The 21,967-nt window shown below is 36.5% G+C and overlaps 3 protein-coding genes across 9 annotated transcripts in view; 1 reads left to right on the top strand and 2 right to left on the bottom strand.

The window, feature by feature from the left end:
• The window catches only part of arhgef12b (Rho guanine nucleotide exchange factor (GEF) 12b), a 101,202-nt gene extending 95,771 nt beyond the window's left edge, over positions 1-5,431 (top strand). For 3 of the 4 annotated variants that reach the window (XM_067405489.1, XM_067405488.1, XM_067405491.1), the window contains 2 exons: positions 1,564-1,639; positions 3,804-3,932. In XM_067405489.1, coding sequence (XP_067261590.1) covers positions 1,564-1,639; positions 3,804-3,877 — 150 coding nt within the window. In that variant the 3' untranslated portion in view covers positions 3,878-3,932. Of the gene's footprint in view, positions 1-1,563; positions 1,640-3,760 lie in introns of all 4 variants that reach the window. The other variant, XM_067405490.1, reaches the window with a different exon arrangement.
• cenatac (centrosomal AT-AC splicing factor) lies at positions 464-13,165 on the bottom strand. Of its 3 annotated transcripts, XM_067405493.1 has the most exons (12): positions 12,994-13,165; positions 11,328-11,491; positions 11,148-11,246; positions 10,955-11,021; positions 10,807-10,869; positions 10,531-10,592; positions 9,216-9,333; positions 9,094-9,124; positions 6,412-6,507; positions 5,679-5,811; positions 5,478-5,587; positions 464-706 (listed from the first exon to the last, which is right to left on the bottom strand). In XM_067405493.1, the coding sequence occupies exons 1-11, from the start codon at positions 13,108-13,110 to the stop codon at positions 5,482-5,484; spliced, it is 1,056 nt and encodes a 351-aa protein (XP_067261594.1). In that variant the 5' UTR covers positions 13,111-13,165; the 3' UTR covers positions 464-706; positions 5,478-5,481. The 3 variants fall into 3 exon arrangements, with proteins under 3 accessions (XP_067261594.1, XP_067261593.1, XP_067261596.1); XM_067405492.1 differs by lacking the exon at positions 464-706 and having other exon boundaries at positions 5,454-5,587; XM_067405495.1 differs by lacking the exon at positions 464-706 and having other exon boundaries at positions 5,454-5,587; positions 9,216-9,330.
• Positions 13,166-14,019: 854 nt separating this feature from the next.
• Positions 14,020-21,763, bottom strand: foxr1 (forkhead box R1). 2 transcript variants are annotated; one of them, XM_067408134.1, is made up of 6 exons: positions 21,625-21,763; positions 21,429-21,539; positions 15,441-15,673; positions 15,022-15,290; positions 14,152-14,384; positions 14,020-14,061 (listed from the first exon to the last, which is right to left on the bottom strand). In XM_067408134.1, exons 1-6 carry the CDS (start codon positions 21,743-21,745, stop codon positions 14,033-14,035), a joined length of 996 nt encoding a protein of 331 aa, XP_067264235.1. In that variant the 5' UTR covers positions 21,746-21,763; the 3' UTR covers positions 14,020-14,032. The 2 variants fall into 2 exon arrangements, with proteins under 2 accessions (XP_067264235.1, XP_067264236.1); XM_067408135.1 differs by having other exon boundaries at positions 15,441-15,565.
• Between the last annotated feature and the right edge of the window lie 204 nt (positions 21,764-21,967).

The following is a 21,967-nucleotide window of genomic DNA, read 5'->3' as shown; positions in this document are numbered from 1 at the left end:
CTGGCTGCCCTTGTGTAATGCCTTGAACATGGGCTGGCATATGCAAATATTGGGGGCGTACATATTAATGATCCCGACTGTTACGTAACATTCGGTGTTATGTTGAGATTCACCTGTTCTTCAGAGGTCTTTTAAACAAATGAGATTTATATAAGAAGGAGGAAACAATGGAATTTGAGACTCACTGTATGTCATTTCCATGTACTGAACTCTTGTTATTTAACTATGCCGAGGTAAATTCAATTTTCAATTCGATGGCACCTTTAACATCACTATAGCTATACCCATTAATAGACAATGGTACTTCCTTGAAAATAAAAGGGCAAGTTCACCTAAAATGGAAATTTCTGTCATTTATTAGTCACCTTCATGTCGTTCCAAACCCGCAAGACCTTCATTCATCTTTGGAACACAAATTATGATATTTTTGATGAAATAGAAAGCAACGAAATTGTGACTACAGTGGTTCAACTTTAATGTTATGAAGCGACAAGAATACTTTTTGTGCTCAAAAACAAAACATAAATAACTTTATTCAACAATTTTTCATCTTCCCTGTCAGTATCCTTCTCAGTTGGTGCAGTGAACACAGTGCAGAGCCTCCGTGTTTACATCCGAACACCGGCTCAGTATTGGCCAACACTGTTCACGTGAGCACCACGACGCATGCGTGTGACGCTGACGCAGGAGCCGGTCAATACTGAGACTGAAAGGGAAGAGGAAAAATTGTTGAATAAAGTCATTTTTTGTTTTGTTTTTGCACACAAAAAGTATTCTCATCGCTTCATAACATTATGGTTGAACCACTGTAGTCACATGGACTATTTTAATGATGTCTTTGCTACTTCTCTGGACCTTGAATGTGGTCATTTCATTGCTTTCTTTGGAAGATAAAAGAAAATCTCAGATTTCATCAAAAATATCTTAATTTGTGTTCCGAAGATTAATGAATGTGTTACGGGTTTGGAACGACATGAAGGTGCATAATTAATGACAGAAATTATCTTTGGATTAAGTAACCCTTTAAATCTCTCCTTGCAATGTTGCAAGCTTAGCGCACTTATAATTCTAAACAGCCGTAGAACAAGTATTTACTGAACAGTGCTAAAAATATAAATGTATTGAAAATGTTTTAATAGTATCCCAAACTAATATTCTGTAGAGAAATAAATGCTGTAATTTATGTAAATCTCCAGATATTTTAATATTTTTGACTGCCAAATGAAAAAAAGACCAAAAGTTTAATTTTTAATATTAACTTAGTCTGTATTCATAAGAATATATAGCTGTCTATATATTTTAGAACAGGGGGTCTTTGCAAGGGGATCAATATATTGGGGTCCTTGAAATTAAAACAGTTTGAAAACCCCTGATTTAATGCAAGGAGATTCATACATTTAATGTGACTGAAGTGTCCAAATATTTTTTGGGGCCCACTGCATGTCAAATGATTTTTAGTAATTAAAAAATAAACCAAAATATACTTGTTTGGCTTAAGTTCTTCATACCGGTTTACACAATTTTGAAGTAATACTCAAATCTGTTTTGTCTTTTTTTCTTCAGGATACAGAAATCAAGTATAACCAACTACGCCAAAGGCTATCAGAGGAAACCGCTACTGACACAGAGGAAAACAAAGGTAGTGTATTTTTGTTCTACCTGCTGGTGGTTCGGTGTTGTGCTGCCATTTATAAAAGGCTTTCGCACCGGAGGAACTTTTTCATAGTTCCAAGAACTATTGGCGGAGGCACCCGGATTTTGCTGTGTTTACACCACAGGAAATGGGAAACGATTTTAGTAATAGGAGCTCCTTTTTGGGGGACCTAAATTAGCTCCTACTTCAGAGTAGGGTCTAACCCAGCACTATAGAAACTATCTGTGACGTAAGTGTATGCTGATTGGCCGAACGCACGCAAAACACTGGTGCCCACCATTTTTAAAATACCTGTGAATACACACAGTTTATAGCCTATAGATGTACTCCAAAAACTAACTCTATGAACATGGAAAATAATATAATAATATTTTTTCATATACTTTCTTCTTTCTTTGTATAACAGTTCATTCTACTAACATATTAGACAGTAGGGGTGGGAATCGCAGGGTACCTCACGCATTGGCTCACAATAACAATAATTTTAAGATTCAATGATTCTGCGATAATCTATATTTTGCTAGACAATCCTATAATGATACATCTCGATATCTGTCTAACTATGAAAACAAAATGTGCAGGTTTTCTCTCTTTATCCGCGAAACGGATAAAGCCCCGTCAGAAATTTGAATATCCCCGTGGCTGGGGCATCTATTTACTCACACTGCTGTATGCCATCCTGTTAAAAACCTCTTTTTCTTAAGGCCCTTTCACACCGGACGCGTAAAGGAAAAGCGAATCGATAACGCGAATAGTTCGCGTCAAAACCATTCACATCAGCAGTGACGTGAATTTGCGACGTTTGTGCTCTGAAAGATTCCAAAACATTCGCGGCGACAGCTGAATGAAAAATATATATATATATATATATTTCAACAAAATAATCTTCATCCTGTTGGAAAGGTTGGTCAGTTTAACTGCTCAGGACAAACAACATAGACACTTCATCATCCAGTGAAGATGAGCTTTTCATTTTTTTTCAAAGACCGAAAGGAAGTTTTTGGCTGCACCCAGTCTTAACAACACCACATTCACTTTCCATAGTCACGGACACAATTTAGGTTTTTAAAAAAAAAAAAAAAAAATCAACAAGTTTTACCTCAGAAGGTTGTTATCCTTGCATATACTCCCACAGGAGCTGTAATCTCGTGAGAAATTGCGATACCTGTCAAAGGTTAATGTTGATTGAATAGCTAGTGACATCTACTGGACATTTCTTTTACAGAAAAGAAACCCACTCACATATACTGCGAAAGGCTATAAATAGGCTTCTGTCTAAAGAAAACCTTTATTTGTCCCACAATGGGGAAATTGTATGCCTATGGACTACAGATAGAAGGTTAACTACTAGACATATAGTTTAAATAAACATTCACAAGGTAGTTTTCTATTATAAATGCGTCGAGACACAAGCTATCAGATGATCCGTCATTGTTGCTGTGACATCACCTTTGTTTCCTTGTATTTGATTGGTTGAAGCCTTTTCTGTCGCCTCGAATGTGAAAAAAAATCGGCATTGAAGCGAAAAAAATAAACGTCGTTTTTTCGCAGCAGCACATTCGCGTTCGGTGTGGAAGCACTCATTACACAAACAGCTGATCAAAAAACAAAACCATCGCGTGAATAATTTGCGCGTCCAGTTTGAAAGGACCTTTAGGCTGTTTAACTTATGTTCACGTGTTGAATGCCACCTTTAAGTAGCTACGCTGTGAGCAGAGAATTTATAGCGCCTTTTTATCAATTAAAATATCGATATTTGGTGCAGCATATCGATTCTCGTATCGCACAGAGAAGGATGACGATATATCAGCATATTGATATTTTGTCCCACCCCTATTAGACAGGCTATAAAAACAAATCTTAAATTAATGAAGATGGAGAAATTGTCATAATAAAAGTCGCAACAATCCCAGCTTACGTCACTTCATAGTTCCCACTGGCGAATGCAACCAGGAAATTGGCCCTAGGGGGACTATTAGTTCTCGAGGAACCACCCTGATGGCTTGTTCCTAGAACTACCAGATGCGAAAGCCCCTATAGATATCATAAAAGAGCTTTCATTTCATAGTTCTCTTATTTGTATCTCTTTTTTTATCCTTCTTTCAGATAAAAGTTAGTGAAGTGGAGCTCTTTCTGTTTATTGAGACAGGAGGAGACACAGAGACACTGGGTTGCTCCAGCTCTGCTTCTCCTAAAACAACGCTCATGCTCGAGACAGAATGAACAGGAGATCTGGAGCTTCTGTTCACACACTCACACACAACAGGACAACCCCAATCACTCGCTCCAAATCTCTGCACACCAGCAGAGACAAGCGCACATCATGGTACTTTGAGAACGATTGCTACGCAAGGAAGTTTCATCGCCTCTCATTCAACCACAAGTTTTGAAGACGGAAGACAATTCAGCAAACCTCCGTCGTTGTCCTGATGAACCACATTGGATGGGAAAGAAAAGATTTGAGGGTAAATGTAAGCGTGGGTCTACAAAACTCCCCCAGGTTGCATGATATTTTTTCATGAAGTTTCATTGGCTAATATTGATTCATCCAATCAAAGTACAGCTTGAGCGGTCACGTGATCTTTTACATGGGTAGCCCCACAGATCTTTGACCTCACTAGCATGTTTAATAACGATGATAAGAGTGGTTAGTTCTGATAGAAATTGACATAAACCGAATGCCTGACTTCTGTTTCAATCTGGCATGTGGTATATGTGATGTTACGATATAGAAATCGGTTCGCGTCAAAACTTCCGATTGAAGTCCTGTAACGTTGTTAGATGTGCAGAGAATACTAGCCTAAAATGAGACGTCTCAAAGAGGAACTGCCAATGTTTGCTGACTGATGAAGGCAAATGATACTAGTATGGAAACGAGTCTGAGGATGGGCTGACGATTGTGGTGGTGGTGTCTCGCATTCCTCCTCTCTTAATAAACCACATGCTATTTAATGAAGCTACTGAAAGCGTTTTCTCTGGCTCGCGGCCATGGGAAAACCGGACCTTTCGTAATGTCGTCGGGTTGGGCTGACGCAACCTATTTCCGGCAGCTCGGCCCGACCCATCTTTCAGATTTTCTTGGTTTTGAGAATGAAGTTAAATAGAAAGAAGCTTCAACGCAGGAACTTGATGAAGACCCTTAATGGTCCATTTTAAATGTAATGTATTGTACAATTATGACCAACACTGCATCTCTTACAGAGACTTGTTTTTTCTTCTTCTTCTTTTGCATTCTAAAGCGTTCAGTCATGTATTATTTTAACAGAAACTACTAAAAAAAGAAGAAAAATAAAAGACTGCAAGGTATCCTTTAATATTAATGTAATCTGTATTTTTATTATTCTGTCTAGACGTTTGAGGTATTTTATTATATTATTGAACATTAATATGGTCTTGGCTTTCCGTTGAGAACATGAAATAGCTCTAATAGATGAGATTCTATTAAATTTGACTGAACTGATGTATTGTTCCAAATGGAAAGAAGCTATTGCACATTGTGTCTTCATTTTATCACATTTACCTTTTGAGGAGAGTGGGAAGGATATTTTGTTTTGGATTTATGACCAAAAAAAGGAAATTACACAACATCTGTAGCAAAAAAAAAAGAAATGTATTCAATAAACTGGAAACACAAACGGTGCTGTTCATTTCTCATACAAATTCTTCATAACGACTGTTTCAGATATTCAGAAGCTGAAACAAACATAATACTCCTAATTGGTGTCAAATGTAAGCCTTTACATAGTTATTCTCAATATGAGAAAAGCAATATATATGCCATTTTTCACATACTGTCCTCCTGCAGCCAGTGTAATTGGTATACCATTTCATAACTCTCCATTACTGAGGCCTTTTTGCTTCTTTGTTGCTTTCCCATCATCTTGCCACTTCCTCTTCCCCCTAGTTTTTGCCTCCTCTTCTCTGAACTGATGCCTGAGGGGGGGGGGGGGGGGGGGGGACTAGTGTCAGTAAGCAATGAGAAGAATTAAATGAGCCTGCTATTTGTGCAGCAGTTAACACTCACCTAGACTGCCAGCGCCTGCCACTATTCCACACGCGTCCAAAAGATGGCAGCCAGTTGGCATCTGTGTGTGAGCTGTGGTCAAAGTTTGCACCCACACGGTTGGGGGGAAGCTTCTTAAGCTTCTCTTGCTCCTCTGTGAATCAATATTAAAGATTCCTTATTCGTAACAGTTACAGTATATACAGAATACAACTTGCAGTAAACCTGGTTAACTTCTTAAACGGTTAAATATATAAAAAAAATTATCAAATGAAAAATATCCTTATTTTATTGCAATATTATAACCATAGAAGGAAGACTGTGGAAGTTTGTTTTAATATATTAAGTATTATTACAAAATATAAAGTTAATAGCACTTTTTTGAAAGAAAAAAAAAAAACATTTTTTAAAATATCTTCTGTATATGTTCGGAACAATATGAAGGTGAGTCAATTAAGAAAAATTTTGGTTTGCTGAAAAACTTTTGGGTGAGCTGTCCCTTTGGCCTGGTTTCACAGACAGGCCCGCCATTTACATTAAAAAAAAGTTGCTTTTTTAAAAATTAGCAACATTCAAGTGCTGATAAAAAAAAAAAAAGCATGAAGTTAGAATAAAACTAGAATAAAACTTTCTTCTGATATATTGCATGTTCATATATTCATACAACAAAATATTTTGGGGGCAATGAACATGAAAATGATCAAAAATGCTGGCTGGCAACTTAAAAGTGTCACCATGAAAGTGAAGTACATACTGTGTTTGAGAAACTCCTGGAGTGAGGGGCCCATTTCCTGCTGTCCGCTGCCTGAGTCTTCATTAGGCTCCTCCAATAACCATGGCGGTACAGCACCTGCAATTCAACACAGCATGGTCAGTATTAGAGCTGAGTATTGATACTTTTTGTAGGAATAGAATGGAATCGCAATTGTATTCTCGCTTCATAACATTAAAGGTGGTACAGAGGATGTTTTCGTCGACTGAGTTTTTGAAATGAGCGCATGCGGAAGAACAATCCCCCTCCTTCACAGCTCATTTCAAGTGAACGCCTCCCAAAACTCGTGCATGAGTGTTTGTTTACCACCGGCATTCGCTGTGTTATTAAGCCGGGCACACATTTTACGACTAGCTAAAACGTTCTGACTGTGCTCAACATACAGCGATAGTTTCCTGCTCCTGAAGCAGATTTATATACTTTCACATGGAATTTGAACACCGACTGTAATCGCAGACTGAACGCAACTGGCTCTGACTGGACGCGTTTGAGCGCGATCAGTCATAAGTATCAATTTACATTAATAATCGGCCTTACAATCGTTAAGCCGCGCACACACTTAGTGGATTCATTATGTCGGACTCACCGCAGGTAACTCATAATCTGCAGTTGTTACTCCTGTCTCCTGACAAAAACATTGCATGCGGCGCATGTAGAGTGTGCAAAGTTTCTCACAAGGAACGTCATGGCAGTGATTGACAAGCCAGAGGGCCAATCGTTCACGTGATGATCGTGTAAATGATTGGCTGATGTTTTTAAGGCCCTACCTCGTGCACAGATGATGTATATTAATAATATTCCTTTCAGTGCACCTAATAAATAGTCTTATCACTTAGTAAAGACAGTTTCAAGTAATATTGCAAAAATGTATAAAACAAAACATCCTCTTTACCAACTTTAAGGCTGAACCACTGTAGTCACGTGAACTGTTCTAAATATATCTTTAGTAGCTTTCTGGGCATTACTTAATGACAATTTTCATTTTTGGGTGAATTAAGCCTTTTAATATAATATTGAAGGATATAATTATAGGTTTGTATACAATCATTTAAAGCAGTGGTTCCCAAACCTGTCCCAGAGGACCACCAGCCCAGCACATTTTGTTTCCCTCATATATCACACCTGATTCAACTCATGTGCTCATTAGTAGGGACAGCAAGACCTGAAATGGGTGTGTCAGAAATAGGGAGACATACAAAATGTGTAGGGCTGGGGTCCTCCAGGACAGGTTTGGGAACCACTGATTTAAAGGATTAGTCCACTTTTAAATAAAATTTCTGATAATTTACTGACCCCCATGTCATCCAAGATGTTGTGCTGTGTTCGTTCCGTAAGTAGAATAGGGAAGGCATAATCTTTTTGGAGAATACGGAACGCGGATTTGGTGGAAGCACTTAGAAGGTGATCATTTGTTTATATAAAGATATACATTTACATTTTTTTTTTTTTTTTTTCGAAAATGACAGATCGTTTCACTAGATAAGACCCTTATTCCTCGTCTGGTATCGTTTAAAGCCCTCTGAAGCTGCACTGAAACTGTAATTTTGACTCAACCGTTTGGGCTCCATTGAAGTCCACTATAAGGAGAATAATCCTGGAATGATTTCATCAAAAACCTTAATTTCTTTTCGACTGAAGAAAGAAAGAAATGAACATCTTGGATGACATGGGGGTGAGTAAATTATCAGGAAAAGTTTATTTGAAAGTGGACTAATCCTTTAAAGTCAGCATGAAACAGATGTTGCAATGTCTTTTCTTCCCTATTGTGACTTATATCAGAGTGAAGCTGCTCAAACAAGAAAAAACGTAGGGCCGGGACATGATTTTGTTTATAAGGAATTGATTGGATGGTTGTGGTTTGCTATTGCTATGGCGGTTCTGCCCTCATGCCAGTAAACACGTCATCAGAGAAGAGAAGAGATGGCGCTTCAAGAGGGAAGGATATGTTATTTTACTTTTTAATGACATTCGTGTTTCTACTCCAATTTGTTTTTTGAAATATAAACATTTAAACAGTGGCTGTCATAAACACTTGTTTTTATCATGGATTTATTCATACGTTGAGTTAAGTAAGAATATAATAACGAGTTTATGGACTAGGGCTGCACGATATATCGCATGAGATTGTCACGCACATTTCGTCAGTAAAGCCGGTTCCCTGATTACCGCTAAATCGCCATCACCTGCTTTCAAATGGAGCGGCATTTAATAGAGCCGTAGTTCACTGACAAGCCACACAATATCGCGTTCATTATCGAAGGCGATTCATCTGAGATATGAACGCGATATTGTGTGGCTTGTCAGTGAACTATTCTGTCTATTAAATACCTATCCATTTGAAAGCAGGTGATGGCGATTTAGCGGTAATCAGGGAACCGGCTTTACTGACGAAATGCGCGTGACAATCTCATGCGATATATCGTGCAGCCCTATTATGGACATTGAATGTTTTTTTTTTTTCTGAGGTGATGTTACGTAACAAGCTGTTTCTTGAAACAGTCTTTCCGCAGTTGAGTAATAACATGAATAACATTTCAGTAAGTTGTACTGTATCTTTCAACATACCTTCTGATGTTCATTCATGTTTATTTCATGCTGTAACTAGTAGTAAAGCTAAAGAGATAAATCCACATGCCAACCCCAAACTAAATCAGTTTTACTCACCAGTATGAACATTTCCACTGCTGGATGCATCCTGCAAATACAGACAGCAAACCAAAATGACGCCTTCCTTGTTTATTGATCCAGTCAATCATAGTTTCATGTATATAGTGTAGAGAGAATACCTGGTAACCAATGAAAGTTAGGCCGAGTACTGGCTCACTCCACTGACTGTGTGAGGCGAGATCCTTGTGGCTCGGCCCGGGCTGTGCTTCCATTTCATAAGAGCGACTGTGGGACCTTCTTATCAAACATCAAAACTCATGCTTTAGATATGACAGACTCTGATTCTGATCATCAAATGATACTAAACCAGCATTCAGTTGCATATCATTTCTGTTCCTCAATGCATATTACACAAACTTTTGACAGGTGTTAGTACTAGTTAAAAGTTTGGACACATCTACTCATTATTATCATTTTACACATTTTATTAAAATGGTACAGTCATCAAAAATATTTAATAAATTGAAATAAGGTAAATTATGTAGTGTTTAAAAATGTTAATTAAAATTAAATCCATTTTTAAAAAAACTAGAAGAAAAACTAAGTAAAATTCATATATAGGTATAATATCCTATCATTTCACATGTCCAAACTTTTGACTAGTATTGTTTATATGTATAAAGATTAGGGATGCACCGATCAATCTGCAACAGTATTTCTAGTAACTGCAATTTAATGACAGTGTAGTATTTTCATCATTTATAACATATCAAATACAGAAAACTACCCCTAAAGCATCACAAGTACATTTAAACCATTTGCTTAGTACTGTACTCTGCAAAATGCCAATATAGCTGAATATAATCTTACATAAAACCAATGTAATCAGTTATTTCCATTATACTTCCCTTTAATTGAATTATTTATCCATTCTCACTCCATCTTCGCATAAACTGCACAGTATTGGATATATAATCACAAAAGTTTGGGGTCATATGATTTTTTTTTAAATGTTTTTGAAAGTCTCTTATCTCTTAAGACTTTTTTTTTTAAATCAAATACATAGTAAAATCAGTAATATTGTGAAATATTACAATTTAAAATAACTTTTCTATTATATTTGTAAATTATTCATGTGATGTCAAAGCTGAATTTTCAGAATCATTACTCTAGTTTTCAGTGTCACATGATCCTTCAGAAATCATTCTAATATGCTGATTTGCTGCTCAGTATTTAATATTATTATTGATAAAAACAGTTGTGCCGCTTAATACTTTTAAGCATTTATTCGAAACAGAAACCTTATGGTAACATTATATATGCCTTTACTGTCACTTTTGATCAATTTAATTAAAACAAAAATTATCCCAAACTTTTGAATGCAAGTGTATTGGAATGGATACATACAGGTATTGGAGCATTTTGGTAAACGAGTATTGGTGCATCCCTAACATTTCAGGAGAACACTGGTCATCATTTTTACACATCTTTTACCTGGCTGTTTGTTTATTGCTGCACCGGTCCAGTTCAGCAGGCTGTAGCAGTTCTGGATCAGGCTAAGTTTGATTCAGGAAAAGTCAACAGTAATGCTCCATGTCTCTTTAACATTATTTTCCCAGCAAAGGAATTATTTTGACAAATAATGCTGTTTTTAAAAAGTATCAACACTGGGGTTTGGAAAAAACATTTTCAGTTAAGATTTTCATCAAACAAACAGAACAGACGAGTACTGAGATATGGATACGCTTGGAGCATCCCAGGAAAACAAACCTCTGATAATGACTGAAGGACCTCCAGTCTGTGCTGCTCCTGAGATCGGATCACTGCAGCTTGCTGAGGAACGAAAGAAGAGAAGAAACCATCAGATACGGTTGAACCGACAACCATTAACACAGAAAGAACCTGTAAAACATCTTACCTGTTTAATAAACACATCCTCTTTTTCCTCAAACTGTTCAAGAGCCTTGGAAACCTCAGCCTTGAATCTAGAAAAAAAAGGCATTCTTCATTTATTTCTGTGTTGAACATCTGAACACTTTTACAGTAACAGTAAATGCTATTATTGAACACAGCTATTTCCCAAAACACAAATAAGTAAGCAAGCAAGCTACCTCTCAGTTTCCTCTTCTGTTATGATAAACTTGTCTCGTAGTTTGGGATCGGCTTTATTGTCCCACCAGAACTTGTGTGTGTTTTTCCTGTGCTCTGGGCTGTAATGAAAAGCGCTCTGTGAATTCACTGGAAGCTCTGCAAGTGTTTCTCAAATGTTTTTGGGCATGATATGATCTTACGTGCTCATGTGCTCCAGCAGTCCTCCATACATCACACTGATGTTACTGTCAGTCACATGTGTCTGCACCTCAAGCGAGCAGCAGTAACACCAGAACTTAACGTCATGATGGGGACTGTATTTGTCCACCTGAGGATTTTTAATGGTCCGCCGTGCTTCTTTGACCTATAAGAACATCTGGGAATGTTATATATGTGCAGTGCTGATCTCATTTATTTCAGGTAGTGGCTCCAAATTGTATGGAAGCTTGTTTCCACCACTGAATAAAAAATAAAAAAAAGGTAATTGCGACTTTTTATTCCATAATTCTGACTTCTGACTCAGAATTGTGTGATATAAACTCGCAATTGCAAGTTATAAAGTCTAATTCTGAGGGAAATTCTTCGAAGTCCAATTCTTTTCACAGAATTGCAAAAAAACTTAAATATCAGAGATATAAACTCGCAATTGCAATAAATAATCGAGTTTATATCTTGCAATTCTGACATAACTCACAATTGTGAGGGAAAAAACATCAGAATTGTGAGATTAAAAATTTTATTCTGTGGCGGAAGCAAGTTTCCATCAAACAGTACATCGACACTCAAGTCATCCTAAATGGGATTTCTATGGAAGCTTGTTTCCGCCATGGAATTAGAACTTAAAAAAAGGGAATTGTCACTTTTTATTTCACAATTCTGACTAATTTATATATATATATATATATATATATATATATATATATATATATATATATATATATATATATATATATATAAAATTCTGACTTAAACATACAATTGTGAGTTTGAGTTTACAAAACTAATTTATTTTATATTTCACAATTCTAAGAAAAAAAATCAGAATTGCGACATATAAACCCATAATTATTTTTATTGTTTTTTTGCAATTCTGAGTTTGTAAATTGTAATTCAGAGAACTGTGAGATATAAAATCACAATAATAAAAAAAAATAACAGACTGTCTCACAAGAATCGAGAAAGTGAGAATTGCTTTTTTTTTTTCTTCGCAATTTCAGGTTTATAACCAATTCAGTTTTTTTTTTTTTTTTTTTCAGAATTGTGAGATAAAAAGTCGCAATTACGTTTTTTATTTTTTTATTCCTTGGTGGAAACAAGCTTCAATACATTGTTAAAGGGAAAAAGAAGTATATACTTAATTTTAATACATTTGAGGTTGTCAACAATCAATCAGCTGAACCCATTTATAGTTAAAGGGATAGTTAACCCAAATACAATTTTGTCATCATTTACTCATCCTCAATGTTCCAAAACAAAGGAAAAAATACTAAATTAGTCAATGGGGTCCACCAACTGTTAGGTTACCCATATTCTTCAGATTCAAAATATCTTTTTTGTGTGTGTTCAGCAGAAGAACGAACATCATAAATGTTTGGAACAACTTGAGGGCGAGTAAATGACAAAATTTTCAGTTTTGGGTGAACTATCCCTTTAATGTGGTGAAGTACAGCTGAACTGACTTCAAGCAGACACTAAACAACAAAAAAATTAGCACTTGATTAAAAGGAACTGCAAAAATGGCTCACTCTTTTAGATGTTTTGTTATTTAATACAATAAAATTCAAGCATTATCTTTGACTTGAGCACCCAAATCGTATTTGGAGAAACTGTAGCAGTATCTTCAGCTAGTTTAGTTAGCAAACTTACCTTCTCCATGAATTTGACAAGAATCACTTTAAGTTTACTCTGGTGGCTTTTCCCATGAATGTGTCCTTTTCCAGTAAAATCTGTTTTTCTGCAGATCGAGCAATAAAATGCTCCCATTTGGCTGCTTTGGGTTTGTTTCTTTAGCCACTACAAGCGCTAACATTCACTTGATGTTTTCCCAAACACAGAGTGACGTTTTTTGTTGTCAAATATGCAGCATCGCCCTCTTGTGGTTGGGATGTGGAAATACGCAAAACCTTTATTAAACCTCTTCAAACAAAAAAAAAGGCATTATCATTGAGAAACAAATTCAAGCAGCATACATAGCTCAATATGAATTCGCTCAAAATGCTGCATTTATCTTATCAGAAATACAGTAAAAAAAAAAAAAAAAAAAGCAATATTCTGAAATATTACTAGAATTTTTTTTTTAATTTATTCTTGTGATTGTAAAGTGGCACATGACATGATCCTTCAGAAATAATTTTCTGATTTTGTGCTCACAAAACATTATCAAGGTTTAAAACACCTGATTTTATATATACAGCTATGGAAAAAACTGAGACCACTCCAAGTTCAGAAATCAATGTTATATGTTATCAATATATATATATAAAAATGTTTATGTATAATGCATTATACATACATACATGCGTGTGATTTTTTAATATAATTTATATATAAAAAAAAAAAAAGTATATGTATGTATAATGCATTATACATACGGGTGATTTTTTATTATAATTTATATATATATATATATATAAAATTATATTATATATAAAATTATATATAAAATCTGCTTTAAGGAAATAAACAAATGCATATTATTGTTGTAGTTTCTTTATTTAATAAGGCACAATGAGTACATTGAGGAAAAAGGAAACAGGCACACAAAAAGAAAACGATTTCATAAATAACAATGAAATTAAAGAGAGAAAGGTGATATTTCACAAATTCATAAAGAAAAATATATCATGGCCGGTCCTGCCATCCAGCCTGATGATCTCATTTGTCAGGGGTCAAGTCAGGGGTTAGATTATAGCTCTAGCAACGCTTGAATCATATCTGTGATAGAGTAAAATCAGTTAACTCACTCATGTTAAACAGAATGCTGCTTAATTCACCACTCAAGCCCTTCCAGATGCAAGTCCTCACCTGGATAGTTCATGCTCCTCTTCAGCATTCTGAAGGAATCTCCTGTAAGTGTGTGAATTTCATCTCTCAGTCTCTGTCGGCCGTCCAGAGTGAGATGCCACAGACACGACTTCCTCTTGCCATCTCCAGATACCTGCTGTGGGGTCTTTTTAAAACTGTTGCTGAAACACAAATTATGTCGGATTGTGTTTTTCCACCCATCTGGAGCTGTAAGGAAAAAGGGGAAGTGCTCTCTAGAAAGACCGAAAAGAAAATGGGATGAGATACGCAGCCAAAAGTAAATATACACTGCCCTCCAAAAGTTTGGAAACGCCCTAGAAAAGTGGGGTTTTGAACAATATCGGCATGAATCCTTTTTAATTTGTGATAATTTTGCACTGATAAGGGACAACACAAACTACTAAAACATTTTATTACATAAACAGTTTATACATAGAAAATAAATTAAATTTTTGATTCAAAATATCCAGCATTAGCAGCTATCTGACCTAAACTGGGTTCTAATTGGTTCATTGCATTCTAAACTTAATTGGCAATCAATTGAAGCTATTAAGGTGTGCTGACCCAAAAATATTTTACAAACCTGGGCCAAGTTTAATCCAGTAACCAGGCATCACCGCTGGCAAAGGGGCATGTCTGACTTTGACATGTAGATATTGCCATTATTATGTAATCAAAATGAAAATTATTGCTGGTCTTCAATGATAATGTCAAGTTACTTTAATGTATTTGCACCATAAAATAAGGATTTATGCTGATATAGTCCAAAACCACACTTTACCAGAGGTGTTTCCAAACTTTTGGAGGGCAGTGTGTATATTTATATTTATATATATTATATATATATCCTTAACCCTATATAAAAGAGACCTGGTGAAGTTATAGATCTGCTGTACGTTAAGACTGCCGTTACGGCTGCTGCTGAGGGCCATGGCGATGAGGATGCAGTAGTTAACAGGTGGCCGAGGCCATCCGCCGTTCTTCAGGTTGATGCTGTCCTGCAGCGCTCTCTGAAGCCTTCTGTTCTGCGTCAGACCCAGTTTGCGAGTGGACGCTTTGGGCGTCTTCCCCTTCCGAGCACCCTTCACCTTACGACAAACAGGCACGTCTACAGAGGAGGCGTCATCTTCATCGGTGAACTGGGACAAGGTGGAAATGGTCAGATATCAAATTAGCTTTCAAACATTTATGTTTTACATGCCACTCTCCAAGACATAAATAATCTCTCAGGTTTGCTTGACATTACATCAGCGTGGCAAACAAAGTATGTAATGCTGTTTTACTCATACCTGATATTCGCTGGAGAGGGAGGTGTCGTGCACGGACTCATTCAGGCAGGTCTCATCAGGCAGGATCACTGGCCGCACACTTTGTTCCAGAACAGGTGTGGTGGTTCTTGACATTGTTGAAAGTGCTGTTGGTTTTGGGGGTGTTGGGGCGTTGAGGTGATTAATAGGGTATTTTATGGGGCAGGCTAAACTGGGATTCACCATCAACCACAGATTAGGTTGTATTTCAGGCTCTTTAAAGACAGAATCAAGAAACTTAAAAACAGGAGTTGGAGGGAAAAAAAAAAAAAAAAAAATCTTAAGAATGTACACAAGATTCCTATTGGAAGGTCTTTCATCATTTGGAACCAATCAGAAAGGACCCTCACATAAGGATTTTCAGAGAATCAAACACTATTCTAGAGGATACGCTCATCTGGAATTTTTACCCCTGGTTTCACAGACAAGGCTTAAGATAGTCCCAGACTAAAATGTATGTTTGAGCTGTTTTAACTAAATGTGACTTGCACTGACATATCTTAAAACATGTCAGTGCCATTGTTTTGTCTCAAGATGCACTCCAGTAATGTTTTTTTTTTCCAAATAGACTGGAAATAAAATTTTAAATAAACTTGAAAATAAATAAGTTAAAGGATTAGTTCATTTTCAAATTAAAATTTCCTGATAATTTACTCACCCCATGTCATGCAAGATGTTCATGTCCTTCTTTCTTCGGTCGAAAAGAAATTAAGGTTTTTGATGAAAACATTCCAGGATTTTTCTCCATGTAATCGGTCTTTGTCAGGTGACGTCACACTCGTGAAAACCGAAGTGCATTATGGGTGTCGCCGCCATTTGTGAGGTATCCAAACAATCTCTGTATCAGTGCAGAGTTGTTTCTTCTTTGGCTTCTTTTCATTGTAAAAATGGCACACTTTTGTTGTGTGAAAAGCTGCAATAAAATGTCCCATGATAGAAAATGTCAAAAACTTTACTACGAGATTAGATTTAGTCGGTTTCCTACTTGAAAAAAGGCTGTACGGAGAGTATGTAGAGGCAATAACAGAGGCGCCGGATCGCACGGGTTGCCGCGGTGAGACGCAAAACATCACTTTCGTCAAGATATCTCCATTCATGTATGTTTGCTTTCTACATTTCACAAAGGTAAGTTAGAGGTTTCTGTTTTCTAAAGTAGAAAACGTTATAACAACGCATTGTTTTGGATTGTATGTGCTATGAAACAAGTCAATTTAAACTGAATCCCTTTACTTGAATATGTCTACATTTTTTTTCTTAATTTTGCTACAGCATTTTTATACTTAAGGTATGACATTTTTGCTCTGTATCCATATACTGATTCTAATTTTCTGACTACTTTTTACAGCTGTGGTCTGTGGACCTTTTCATTTCATTGCAGATCAGCCTGCTTAAAGATTATGGAGACTGACCCCAACTGGACACCATCCCTCCCTACATTAAGGCCACATCAGCATTAAACACAGGCTGTGTCTCAATCAGCTCCCTAGTTCAGTAGTTAGGGCACTGATCAGGACTGTCTCAGTCACAAAATTTGTATACACAATATACTGATTCAAGAGCTCAGAGCTGATTGAGATGCACACACAGACACTAAGTAAGGAAAAACAATCCAGTCAGCTACTTGGGTAAAGTTGGTTTTATATTTGCACATTCAGACTTCTGATAAATTCAGACTTTCCAATAAATATGCAATAAATTAATGTTTGCGAATTTTAAGCAGCGACATGATATTGACAACCAACGATTGTCAACCTATAACATTTTTCACAGTCGATCAAAATAGGCAAGTATTGTTTAATGGCATATTTACTTGTGAATGTCCACTGAATGTCCAATGTAGTGTGATTAACAAGGCTATTGAATACGGATGTGCGAATATAAAACCAACTTTACCCAAGTTAGTCAGCTAACACTATGGTCCATTAGGCTGGAGAGAGTGATCATCTTCACACTGAGAAGATGCAGGAGGCTGGAGGAGATGGTGATCTGCATGTGCAGAAGTAAACCGACTTGATATGTACAGGATGTCTGATGTTTGTTTTGGAGATGATGATGTTAATGTACTATACAGGTCTGCCAAACCTGGGAACCTTTATGGCGTTATTAAAATTTTTTTTTTTTTTTTTTTTTTTTTGTGCCTCTGATTCCAGACGCAACAAATACAAATTTCAAATGCTTCTGTGAACCTTAATATACCTCAGATTTGATCTGCCTGCACAAAACTTCTAATGTTTCCCCTGAGACGGTATACAGAACAGTATACAGAACATTCAATGAAACTGTGTCATATCTATGCAAACCTGAAGCTTTCAGCTGTATGGGCAGACAGAGATGATTTGCACAGAAATATGTCTCCTGTGTTTAAATACAGAGTAGCAGAGATTATTGACTGTTTTGAGATTTTCACAGAGAAACCAATCAGCGCATGTTTGAATCTTTTGTAGAATTGTAGTGTAAAAATGTGCTGATGCTTTATCCAGTCTTGCATGAACAATAAAGCATGTATAATTAAATTTCAGGGTGATTTGTAGATTTAGGTTATATGCACTTATAGTATTAACAGTATTACACAATCTGTAAATCAGATATTTAACTTGCATGACATACCTTTGTTTTTATTATTATTAAGGCCTTTGGACAAAAAAAAAAAGAAAAAAAAAAAGACTCATAATGTCATTGACCCAGACAACACAGAGGTAGATGGAGGACAATAATTTACAAATTATTTTGGCTCTAAAAGGTATACTATATCAGAATGTACTATAATAAAATACACTATTAAATTCTACATACATCTCTGATGATGCCTTATTTATTGGAACAATGTTTATTGTGGTATACATTGGTTTATGTACTTAATGCAATAAAGAAAAAAATGCATGAAAAAAAAGGGTAGTATTAGTTCAAAATTCTTCCTGATAACACTAAACCATCCTTAATCATGCACTTGTTATATAGTTAACACGACATCATCATCATTATCGTTTACTACTGTGTTATCGCAGTCCTTCCTTCAGAATATAAGTAAATCCTGCACCCATTAGTGAAATATCTGTGGGCTTCGAGGGATTTATAGTTTTTAAATTGTTCACTATGCGTTTATGCCATAAACAAGACAGTTAACAATATTTAAGTATGATGATTTAGGTAGCAATGCGGGGTCAGTAGCACTCCAACTTACTGCAGTCAGTTCGTACTGATCTATGTTATGAATGGATGAAAATTTCTCCAAATAACGGTCCCTGGCATCTTTGGTGAGTTTATCGCGATATGAAATTTTAACTTAGTTCTTGTGCTTCTTCATATTTGCGAGTTATTTGCTTGTTATCTCAACTCGTGTAATCTCTTTCATTCTCACAGTCAGCAGGGATACCACAAATATGGCGCCGCGGTGACGTCACACACAACAAAATCACGTGTCTGACAAAGACCGATGGACTTCAATGGAGCCCAAACGGTTGAAGGTCAAAATGACAGTTTACAGCGATCCCAGATGAGAAATAAGGGTCTTATCTAGAGAAACCGTCACTCATTTTCTAAAGAAATAAAATTCATACGTTTTAACCATAAATGCTCATCTTTAACTAGCTGTCTTCTCTATTTGAATTCCAGCACTCCTAAGTCTATTACTGCCCTCCACAGGTCAAAGTTTGAACTAAATTGTCATATACAATATTTAAAGAAAAAATCTACAAAGACAAAAAATATCTACAATATTTACAATCATATACAAGTTTATAACAATTAGTTATATTAGTTTATACAACAGTTCTGTCTGGTTCTCGAATCTGATTGGCTGATAGCGATGGGATATTTCAGTGATAACAGCACTCCTACTGCCTTTTCACCGTTTGTATCACTCCGCTTGAAATAACCGTCATGGCGGCCGATCAAATCAACCGTAATTTTTACAAATACTACCACTTTGTACCACGAACTGTAGTTTTAATAGTTTTTTTTAGGCGAAAAAGTAGTTGTTTAGATCTGAAATATGTGACTCATATTTAGTAACAGAGCCTATTTTACAATTTGTTTTGACGTTTTCGGAGATGCGAGCTCGAGTGCGTCAGCGGCCATTCAGTGCTTCTGTAACCGCCGAGAACAGCTTCATCTCTGCCAGTGCCTCAGGGATTTGCCGCTGGCTCTTATAGTGGTTAAACATGAGACATAATTCAATTGGAGTACACAGAACGGGCAGTCTTTGGTCTTATTAATCTATTATTTGTTCCAGAGCAAGTCGAATTGTGCTATATTAAATTTGATAATAATAAACGTTACATCCTTATATAGCACATTGGCTACAACTAGACTGGACATATCAGACTCTTCTCTGCTTCAGATACATAAAACATTAAACTTTATAAACATGTTTTTTTTGAGTAAAGAAAACGCTTTACAATTTTTTTTCCCAAACATCAGATCTTTAGAGGAGATGTCCAAACTGCGTGCGCACTTCATTCACGAGGTGAGGTGGATTAATGAGGCTTGATTGACAGTTTGAGGATCCAATGGAGTTAGGAGGTTTTGTCACAAGCTTTTTAAAATCCTTTTCATTCGTTAAATATTTGTAAAACCCACATACCAGCGTAAATGGTGACCTATTTTTTTTAAATAAGTGCTTTATGTTTGACTGAACTGTACAATTGTGCTTATATGCTGTTCAATAAATATTATTTTATATAAATATGTCCATTAAGTAATATGGATTGAGTGAACATTACATTAATACGCCATTAGATGGCGGCAACACTTTACAGGAGAAATAGTGAGTCACAAGAGACTTTTAAATTGAAAGGAACTTTTGCAAAAGCAAGTTGTTTTAGCGCTGTGGTGTTATGGATGGAAAATTCCCAAAGCTGAGAAAACAAAAAGGACAAATACAAAGATCGCTTACCTCAGCAGACATTCAAACAGACTTGTATAAAGGATGTAATATTATGGACATCGACTTGATGAATGAATGTAATGCAATATACCAGACACCGGTACTGATACTGGCCTTCTCTCTCTCTCTCTCTCTCTCTCTCTCTCTCTCTCTCTCTCTCTCTCCCTCTCTCTAATACTGTAGAAAATTCAATGCGTTTCAATGAAGCGACTCAACGTTCCTTCGTTGCTAGTTCTAAAGTGACGTTTTAGAATTAGTAACGGAGGCTTGGTCCAACTGTCAAATTGAGATTTGAATCCGTGGCGGAAGGAAGTAGTGCTGCACAAAAGAGGGTTTTAAAGACACTCCGTTGTTGTTCTTATTTATTTACACACTCGTGCCGTCGAACTGTTGTACAAACGCAATATCACACTCGTAGCCGTGCGATATTGCTGTATATCAGCACGCTGTGATTACCTGCGGCCTCGTGCCTACGGACGAATCACAGCGTGCTGATATACAGCCATATCGCTACACTGCCGGAATTCTAATAGAGAAGAGAACTAGTTCAAGATGAGCATTTATTGTTAAAACATATGATTATGATATAGATATATATATATAAAAATATTGTGTTTTTTTTTTTTCCTTTTTAGAAAATGGGGGATGGTTTCTCCAAGACCCTTATTCCTCGTCTGGGGTCATGTAGAATGCTTTGAAGCTGCACTGAAACTAATTTTGACTTTCAACCGTTTGGAGTCAAGTAAAGTCCACTATATGGAAAAAAAAATCCTGGAATGTTTTCATCAAAAACCTTAGTTTCTTTTCAACTGAGGAAAAAAATACATGAACATCTTGGATGACATGAGGGTGAGTAAATGATCAGGAAATAAAGTGGACTAATCCTTTAAGTGTGTTAAGAAACATAGTTGTGATTGTGTAGCTACTCTTTTTAAATGCATTTTTACTGAATTTGCATTTTTACGGGCTTTGCAATGAAAAAGCTTTGAAACCTCTGGGAGAAACCTCTCACTGGGAGATGTAGTTTGTGTTGTAGGTTTAGTAATCTGTGGTGATGTAATGAAAGCAGTGTTTGAGGAACACACCTCTGGCGCTGAGCGGGAGCAGGAAACTCCTGTGAGCTTCGGCCGGTAATGATCTTCTGGAGATTCTCGCGTAGTGCCACTGCGCCAGATACTGGTCAGTCCGCTTGTCATCTGCCAAAACACGACACTTCAGTGACATTGAATAAACGGCCCTATTGCGCAAACTCGAGTGAATTTCTCACTGAAATTTTTTTACCGTGGTAAAACTGGTCAGTCGTCGTCGTTAACTTTATTTCTTCGTTCATGTCCCAGTCATGTAAGCCGCTGGTTAAATGAAGGTCGAGAAATCTGCTTTTGGATTGAAGCTGTAAATACATTTCGTCGACTATGTTAGAATAGACAGCAAACCGTGTGTAAATAAAGCCCGGTAATGTTAGGCCTATCTTTTTTTTATTCGAAGAAATGGCGTTGTTTCGATTAAGATTTAAACTGTGGCGATATCGTTCATTATAACAGGTGGCAATTATTAAGCTTCATTATTAGGAATCAAGTGTGTTCAACAAGCTGGGGCTAATTTGTCATTCTAAAATCAGTTTGTC

This window comes from Chanodichthys erythropterus, chromosome 13 (genome assembly GCF_024489055.1).
Source record: "Chanodichthys erythropterus isolate Z2021 chromosome 13, ASM2448905v1, whole genome shotgun sequence".
Lineage (NCBI taxonomy): Eukaryota > Metazoa > Chordata > Actinopteri > Cypriniformes > Xenocyprididae > Chanodichthys > Chanodichthys erythropterus.
The sequence above is the reverse complement of the archived record's forward strand: the minus strand, read 5'-3'. Positions and strand labels throughout refer to the sequence as shown.

Excerpts from the sequence above, each read along its gene's own strand:
- foxr1 (XM_067408134.1), bottom strand. The coding sequence starts at position 21,745 with ATGTATTTACAGCTTCAATCCAAAAGCAGATTTCTCGACCTTCATTTA. Across the intron at positions 21,540-21,624 it reads GACTGACCAGTTTTACCACG|ATGACAAGCGGACTGACCAG; the intron begins GTAAAAAAATTT and ends GTGTTTTGGCAG. Across the intron at positions 15,291-15,440 it reads CCCTCTCCAGCGAATATCAG|TTCACCGATGAAGATGACGC; the intron begins GTATGAGTAAAA and ends ACCTTGTCCCAG.
- cenatac (XM_067405493.1), bottom strand. The coding sequence starts at position 13,110 with ATGGGAGCATTTTATTGCTCGATCTGCAGAAAAACAGATTTTACTGGA. Across the intron at positions 6,508-9,093 it reads CAGTGGAAATGTTCATACTG|GTGCTGTACCGCCATGGTTA; the intron begins GTGAGTAAAACT and ends GTTGAATTGCAG. Across the intron at positions 5,812-6,411 it reads CCAGGAGTTTCTCAAACACA|AGGAGCAAGAGAAGCTTAAG; the intron begins GTATGTACTTCA and ends ATTGATTCACAG.